General features: G+C 31.2%; 1 protein-coding gene across 1 annotated transcript; it reads right to left on the bottom strand.

The window, feature by feature from the left end:
- Positions 1–4,909: 4,909 nt before the first annotated feature.
- Positions 4,910–5,516, bottom strand: LOC136083114 (zinc finger MYM-type protein 5-like). The gene is made up of 2 exons (XM_065802523.1): positions 5,288–5,516; positions 4,910–5,220 (listed from the first exon to the last, which is right to left on the bottom strand). The coding sequence occupies exons 1-2, from the start codon at positions 5,514–5,516 to the stop codon at positions 4,910–4,912; spliced, it is 540 nt and encodes a 179-aa protein (XP_065658595.1).
- Positions 5,517–9,312: the final 3,796 nt, after the last annotated feature.

The following is a 9,312-nucleotide window of genomic DNA, read 5'->3' as shown; positions in this document are numbered from 1 at the left end:
AGATATTCTTACGGTCTTATAGAGCACTTCGGAAGAACATTTGAAAGCAAGTTCACGCCTCCATCTTTACCGATGTTTTAAGCTTACCCAAAGGTGGAGTTGAACCCCGGATCTCTAGTTTGAGGCGAGCGCGCTAATTACTGCGCTACGGGTGCTTAACCGTTGCATTAAAAATGAGAAATGACCTAGCGAATAGCTAGCTTTTTAGCAATTTTTAAGCGATTTTTTTATTCTCACATTGCTGTTTCATTTTGTCTTTTACGTTCTTAAAAATAAAATTTTTAGTATTGGATCTAATACATTTATGATCTTATAACATTGCGGTTATATTATGACATGTCGTTATCAAGATAATGTAGCTTTGTAACAATTGATATTACTACGATATACCGTCAGATGGGTAACATTACCACAATGGGGTAAAATGGCAGGTTTTTTTGCATTTTTACCAGTTTTTTATAAAAAAGTTTTAAAGATACGGTGTCCCACTCTACATATTTATTCCAGCCCAATTTTAACCTGACATTTTTATGTCTGTTACAAAATAGTTAAAACAGTACTACTCTTGTTGTTGAATGTTTTCACATATAATTGATTTTGTCTTTTCAGATTTTTTAAAAGCTAGCTATTGCTTGGCAAACATTTGAGGAGAATTTTGGCCAAATTTTCAATCAGACCTCTATTAGGGGAAGTAAATAGGCCATTTAAAAATTAGGTTAATATGGCTGCTTATTGAATCGGTTTATAAAGGTGTCTTTTTTTTTTTTTCAGCTGCAATATAGACATATAAACCAAAGCAAGGTTACGCACGCAGTAACTACTACATAAAGCAAGACGACAAGATTTTGAAGGCTATACATGCTGGTATGCCCGCTAAAAAGGTTTCTGAGACAAAAAAAATTTCCAGATCAACTCTTAGACATTATCTATGTGGTAAGACCAAAATTAGGTAAAAACTAGATTGAGCAACTGTCCTGTCTGGCGATAAAGAGTTGCAATTGTTCAAAATGTTGTTATGTTTTGAAAAATTGCAAACTTGACACGTATGTCATTTTTAAGACGAATGAAAGAGGCTTGATGATAAGACTACAGTCTTTCAATTTTAAGACGACCGATCGAAGGTCCCATACAGTTCATAATGTAGGTAAAATCATCGAGAAGATGTTTGATACCGTGTTTAAGGTTATTACAGAGTTAAATATACTGACAAGGCGGTATAAAGCACGCATAGATATCAAAAACCAAAAAAGGGTTTTTATGACACAAATGTCAACAACATTTGCTTGATCCTTCAAGTGCTAAAGTACCTTTGCAATTCGTTTGGAATTTGTGTATTTTTATTCAATAATCCAGTTTTGGCCAAATTATTAAATTAAAATACTAAAACTCCAAACGAACTTGAGATGACAAAATTTCGTGACTATTCAGCTAACAATTTTGTACGATAACTGATATGTTTACTATACATTTACTGATATGTAGCTGTGTCGCAAGCTACTACATTACAAAATTTCTATGACTACTAGGTGGCTATAGCCACTTATCTTTTTATTTAGATTAGTTTATTTAGCCTTAGTTTATATTAGTATAGTTAAATTTCTATGTATAAATTGATATATCATATATATTGATAGCTGCATATCGTAGATTTGCAGCTTCCTAAAACATTACTATAAATCTATAGGCTGTCGATATCGCTAGTTAAAAAGCTGTAGTATTACAATTATTATATTGTGTAAATTATAAATATTATAATTATTATATTATGTTATTATAATTATTATATTTAGTAAATTATAATAACGATAATAATGTGATATAATAATAATAAAAATACAGTATAATAATAATTTAGCATATGACTTAAATATAAATAAGTAAATAATAATGAAGGGTAATAAGGAGCAATATGAGACACTTAAGCACTAGTTTATCTAATACGGCCCAAATGTAACATGATTTGAAAAGGAAACCAAATTTTTTTTTTGAAGCCTTCTAACATCCTAATATAATACAAAAAAAAAATTAGTTGCAGAACTGCATTGGTTAGGTTTCTAGAGATCATTTATTGAGGACACCTTCACTTTCTCATAATGTGGGGCAAAATGAGACAGATTGTTTTTAAGAATTAATCTAAGGTAAACAAACCAGGTTATTAAAAAGATTTGGAAGATAAATTGTTTTTATAATATAAATAAATATTAATATACTGTATGTAAACAAAATTTTTATAGATTACTGCAATAACCTATAATTTTTTATTAAAAAATAGTATAAATTTTACAGGAATAAACACAACAAATTGTTTTTTTTTAATGCCAGTAAATTTGCAAATCTACTCACTGTACACAGCAAAATCCGAAGATTCTAGGTTAAGAATTTCTGTTCTTATTTTAAGAACTTTTGTTCTTATTTTAAGAACTTCATTATTATTTAAGGACATTGCTATAAAAAACACTATTCCTAATTTTATAATATCATAATAATATTATAAAATAAGAAATAATAATAATAATAATAAGGCCGGCGCAATGTGTGTGTGTGGGGGGGGAAGGGGGGGGAAGGGGGGGGAGGAAGGGGGAGGGGCTGGGGAAGGAGCAGGGCCGCCGCGTGTGTAAGAGGCGCCACTGTGCCAGATTATTTTCAGCGCCCTTCCCTGAACTGAACCCCAATGTCAAAAACTATGACCTGTTATGAATTTAATCATTAAAATATTTCCAATGAATACTTTTATTTTATAAAATAATTACAGATTATATAATACGATAATATCCAGGTTATATACATACAATATACAATACTAAATCTAAACAATCAATAAAATTTGCTCGTCTTAAACATATATTAAAAATTAGATTACTTTATAATTATTCATCACTCAAAAATAAAAATACTTTTTACATGTTTACTCTTCTAGCTTTAGCAGCTACAAAGTTCTTTATGAGACCGTTAATATCTATGGAATCCAAAGTATCGCTTCCTATAGATATTATGGATAAGTTTGTTATTCGTTCTTCTTTCATGGTAGACCGTAAATAGTTCTTAATTAATTTTAACTTGGAGAAACTTCTTTCTCCAGAAGCAAGAGACACAAGTAATGTTAAAAAAATGCGTAATACAATAGTTATATTCGGGAAGATCTCATTTAATGCATTTTTTTAAATGTAATTTAAAACATCGTGAGGAGACAAGTTAGGTTTTATAAAAAATTGAATGGTTTTTAATTCTTCGTTTAGAGCTATACCATCAATATCTTCATCGTTTAAGTTTGCATCTTCGGTTAATTTTATATAATCAAATCTTTGCAGTGTTTCAATAAATCCTCATTATTCCATTGTTTTAGTCGGTTGATGTTGTGTATTAATTTGAAATCTTCGTTGTGTTTTTGCAATTGTTCAAATCGTTCTGAAATTGACGATATAGTGGTGTCCAGAATCGCGAAGTAGAAATTAATTTTAAAATCATGTTTTGCGTCGTTCACTGTATCATCTGATGCTTCGTAATCGAATAACTCCCTTTTTTTTCGCTTTCGAGTTTCAGGGAAATCAGGCTCAATATCAAGTTCTCTAGCTTTAGCCATTGCAGACGTCATAAGTTCTTCAAATTTCTCATCAGTTCTAAGACTTTTTAAGTTGTTCAAAATTGAATCAAGATTTTCTATTACTAATTCTAAATCGAATGTTGGCTTTTGCATTATTTTGCTGACAATATTGACAAGATTCAATATATCATACCAAATTGAGACGGAACACAAAAATTTAAAAGAACAAATTTTTGAAATTATATTATTTGCTTGAGCTCTAGAATCCACGTCTTTTGTGTGTCACATCTAATAGAGCTTGATAAATTTCTGACATACACATTTTTAGAGGTTTCAGGGCTTCTATCCGATTTTCCCATCTAGTTGCAGAAAGTGGTTTGCGGGTTAAGTTATACGTTAAAGTATTTTTTTAATACATCCCACCGTTTCACACTAATTGAAAAATAATTATATAGTTCTTAAATCACACTAAAAAAATTTACCGTCTCAAATGAAATTTTAGCAGCATCGTTCACTACTAAATTTAATGAATGAGCAGCGCATGGAACAAAAGAAGCTCGTGAATTTATTTCAAGAATTTTTTGTTGGAGTCCATTATGTCTCCCACGCATATTGGCTCCGTTATCGTACGACTGTCCGCGTAAATCTGATATATTAATGTTCACTAATTTCAAATGGTTAATGATGAACTCGAATAAACCTACATCGGTTGTGTCAGTTACATTTTGGAATCCTAAAAAATGCTCACGTATTTCTGCAACATTTCTAGATTTATTGTGATAAAGAAATCTTATGACAATGGTTAACTGTTTAGTATGGCTTATGTGTGGTGTTGTATCAAGAATGATTGAATAATATTTTGAAGAGTGGAGCATTTCTAAAATCTTTTTCCTAATAGCATCACTTATAATGCTAATTATTTCGTTTTGAATCTGATCACCTAAATAATGACTAATATTCTTTTTCTCAGACGTTTGAACGCGATGTAAATGTTCAGACATTATTTGCTCGAATTTAGCTATGGTTTCTATTAATTTCAAAAAGTTTCCATTGTCGTTTTGAAAAAGATTTTTAGATGAACCTCTAAATGCCAAGTATTGACTTGATAAAGACTGTATTATATGAATAATTCGTTCCACGACCGATCGCCAATATTTTTTTTCGGTTTCGTTGAGTCGTTGTTGCATTGCATCAATTGTACAATTTTTTTTAGTGACATTTTCAATTCGCTATATTTTGAACTGTTTTTTATGTGCCCAACACTAGTTTCGTGAACTTTTTATATGTGGCTTAAGTGTTGCCAATCATTACAACCACTAGTAAGTTGTGTAGTATTGTCAGACATTAATTTGCAAAAGTAACAAAATACTAAATTATGAGTTTTCGAATAAAGCAAATAACTCCTGCAAGTTTTTCCCCGTTTGATAAAGTTCGATAATAATAATTATAAGAAAATTTACGTCCACACTCATTTTTTGGGAAGTCTTTCAAAATTAAATGCTTAGTATCATTTTCTATTAAACGATTTCTTAATTTTATATTAATTTGTTTTGGCCAAGTAGCCGGATCGTTAAAATCAACTTTTTCGGAATCGGAATCGATTTTATTAATTTCTTGGTTTATGGAGACACCAGAAGAAGAACTTGGTGTTTCGGGATTTAGGTCTTGATTTTCTTCCGCTGCAGTCGTAATAGGATTAACAGTTTTAAAGTTAAAATCAATTTTTTCGGAATCGTATTATATTACTTTCTTTCGATTCGTTTTCTATTATAGAATTTATGGATACACCAGAAGAACTTTGTGTTTCGAGAATTAGGTCTTGGTTTTCTTCCGCTGGAGTCGTAGTAGGATTAATAGTTTTAATAGTGAATTTATCTAAAGAACCTGATAGCTTTTGTCGGGCCTTTTCTCGCTTAAGTCGATTTTTCTTATTTTGCGCGCCTGATAGTTTTGATTTTTTTCCGATTCCAGACATCTAAGGATTTTAAGTTAAAATTTATTATACATTAATACTTTAAATTCATTTATATTTTGTGCCATAAAAAATTCTATATACGAATTTAAAGCACTGGTAAAAAAATTTATTGTTCTCAAGTATAATAGAAAATACAATATTGTGTTACATAAATCAGAAAATATTCGTTTTTTATAATTGTCAAATATATAACAATATTTCTTATTTAAGAGAAAAATTTCACGAGTTTATTCTTTTGTGACAATAATTTAATATTGTAAATTATACTTACGTTGAAATTTTATAATGAATGCCTGATGAAAATCAATAAATAAAACCATTGTTTTACACAGAAGACAAATGCAGTCCCAGGACAAAAAGTTCTATAGAGTTTCTATAGAATTTCTATAAACTTTTGAAACATATGGCCTATAGAATTTCTATAGAATATTTATTAATTTCTATAGAAATTGCTATAAAACTTTCTTTTCTATAGAAAAAAAAGAAGAAAAAAAAGTTCTATAGGAATTTCAATAGAAATTAACAGAGATTCTATAGAAGTTCTATAGAATTCTATAGAGTTTCTATAGGCCATATGTTACAAAAGGAAAAAACGTTCTATAGAACGTTTTTTCCTGGGGTGGCGGTTTTGGCAAGACGTAAACATCATAAATGAACATATATGTTACATTTTACGCAAACGTCGCACATGAGCATATGTGTGTATATGTAAAATACCACGCGCCGTGGTGACGTCTTTATCGAACGAAATTGAGCGATCTACACCGATCGCATCGCACGAAGTCACGAGCGCGCTTTTATAGCGTAGTAGAATAAGGTATACGTTGCGCCCACGTTTCCAGTATCTCTTTAATAAATCCGTATATGTCACTTTTTATTTTATACCATTTCATTTTTTTATATTTAGTTTTAATTTTTTTTTTTTAGTGAGGTGGCGCAGAGTAAAAGAAGCGCCTGACGGCGCCTTTTTCAGTCGGCGCCCTTGTGCGGGGTACAATATGAACAACCGTACGCGGCGGCCCTGGGAAAGAGTGTGCCACAAAACGAAATAATTAGCATTATAAGTGATGCTATTAGGAAAAAGATTTTAGAAATGCTCCACTCTTCAAAATATTATTCAATCATTCTTGATACAACACCACACATAAGCCATACTAAACAGTTAACCATTGTCATTTTTTGGTTTGTTTCATTTTCTTAAGTCTGGTCAGTGTCAACGTCACGGAAGTTTTTTAATAATTAAAGGAAGTATCCAGAAGTTTCCAGAAGTTTCCAGAAGCATGCAGAAGCTTCCAGAAGTTTCCAGAAGAAGCATCTGGAAGCATCCAGTAGCATCCAGAAATATCCAGAAACATTCAGAAGCATCCAGACGCATCCAGAAGCATCGAAAAGAAGCATCTAGAATCTTCCAGAACAGGTTCACACTGGTTCATTTTACTATATAAGAGAAATGTAAATCGACATGTAATTCAGTCAGTATATGGAAGTCAATCAGTCAGTATTATCAAGACAATTTATCGAAGTGGGTTTTATCAAAGTGTTTTATCGAAGAACATCAATACAAGAAGTGAAATACAACAAGTGTTTCATTACATCAATACAGTCCACATCCAACCAAGACGTTGTGTTCCACAGAGCATTATTGTATCATCACAAGGTAAATGTAACATGGTAAGCCTTGAGAAGCGTGATTATTTATTTTTATTATTTTTATGACTTCAAGTGCGAAAATGGCTCCCTACTGTATTGGATTGGAACTAAGAAAAAAAATTATTGGCAATTACGTAAGTGGAATGTCACAAAAAAGTATTTGTGATAAATATCGCGTGAAAAAATGAACTGTATCAAGACTATGTTCCAAATATCGTTCTACGGGGAAGTTGGCAGCAGATAACAAAGGTGGAAGACCGCGTTCCACCACTTCTAGAGAGGATTCTATGATCGTCAGATCCATCAAGAAGGATCCCTGGATATCATCAGTCGAGATACAAAAGCAATTAGAGCTGCCTGTATCGGACCGAACAATCAGACAACGTGCTGTTGAAGCCAGATTGTTTTCTCAACGCCCTGCAAAGAAACCGCTGATTTCACTAAAAAACCAGAAGAAAAGACTCCTGTTTGCTACATCTCATATTGACTGGAATGTGCAGAAATGGCGAACTGTCCTGTTCAATGATGAATCGAAGTTCAACATCATTGGGAGCGATGGCATTTGCCGTGTACGTCGACCGGTCGGAAAACGCCTCGATTTATGTTACTGCCATAAGACCGTGAAGCATGGTGGAGGCAATGTAATGGTCTGGGGGTGTTTTTCTGCTAACGATCTAGGTCCAATACATCAAAACGATGGAATAATGGACTGTTTCATGTATAAAAATATCCTGAAAGATGTTATGTTACCTCATGCTGAATGGAATATGCCAATAAAATGGGTTTTTCAGCAAGACAACGATCCGAAACACATTGCAAAAGTAATCAAGTCGTGGTTTCAAGACAACCACCTATCGGTGATGGATTGGCTGCCTCAATCTCCGGATCTCAACCCTATCGAGAACCTGTGGGAGATCGTCAACTGCAGAATTAATCATGAAGGTGTTCGTAATAAGGATCAACTGTTTGAGCAAATCCAAAAGGCTTGGGCAGCGATTCCACAAAGTTTCATTGATCACCTGATCGAATCTATGCCTCGAAGATGCAAGGCTGTGATCGACAACAAAGGATTCGCCACGAAATATTGATAGCGAATTACAGCTTGGTCAACATTTTGTCGAGTTGCACTTGTTTTGTCCAGAAAGAAATCAACTTTTTTTAATACTTTTGATTAATTTATTAATTTTCGTGTAAAAATAATGAACTTTGTGATGAATAAAACTTGAAGAACTTTGTCTCTAAACAGTTACATAGTTATTTCTCTAAATTGATTAAATGCAGCATTTTTATATAAAGAAACTAAATTAGCATTATTTGGTTGCACTCGTTTTGTCCGATACTGTATATATATATATATATATATATATATATATATATATATATATATATATATATATATATATATATATATATATATATATATATATATATATATATATATATATATATATATATATATATATATATATATATATATATATATATATATATATATATATATATATATGATTTATTTGTATTTAAAGAAAAAATTGCAGAAGGGTAAAGAATTAATTTTATATTTTCAATTAGGGGTGTTCATGTAATGGAAAAAAATTACTTATGTAATTTCATGTAAATTTTTTCAAATTACTTAAGTAACTGAAGTAATTTTAAGTAATTTTAACTATTTTCCAAATAGTGAAAAATTACATTTAATATTACATTTTTGTGTTATATAGTACTATACAGGTATAGCAAATCGTAACCTAACTAAACTTTCACGATAGAACTGAAAACATAAAATTTCTATTAATTTATCACTCAAAGATGTTCTCAAATTTGTAATAAAAAAAAGTCCAGAGCACTAAAGCATCTTTCTGTAACAATTAATGATGCTGATAAAAACTTTAAAGTACAATGCAATTTTTTAAGCATTTTTGGACGGTCATTTGATCCTTCAAATTCAGCCATTTCTTTTTCGATGCAATCGAAAGCATTTAATTAAGCCTTTGTTTTTTTATTAAATTGGAGTTTTGAACAAGAAATAGTGAATTTCTTCAGTCTTATTCTTTTTTTGTAAAGATTCTATAGTTTCAACATTGGAGGCTTTACATTCAACTGCTGACGCTTTAGGATCTTTATGATCATAAGAAAGACTTTAAGA

Source organism: Hydra vulgaris, chromosome 08, assembly GCF_038396675.1.
Source record: "Hydra vulgaris chromosome 08, alternate assembly HydraT2T_AEP".
Classification (NCBI taxonomy): Eukaryota; Metazoa; Cnidaria; class Hydrozoa; order Anthoathecata; family Hydridae; genus Hydra; species Hydra vulgaris.
The sequence above is the reverse complement of the archived record's forward strand: the minus strand, read 5'-3'. Positions and strand labels throughout refer to the sequence as shown.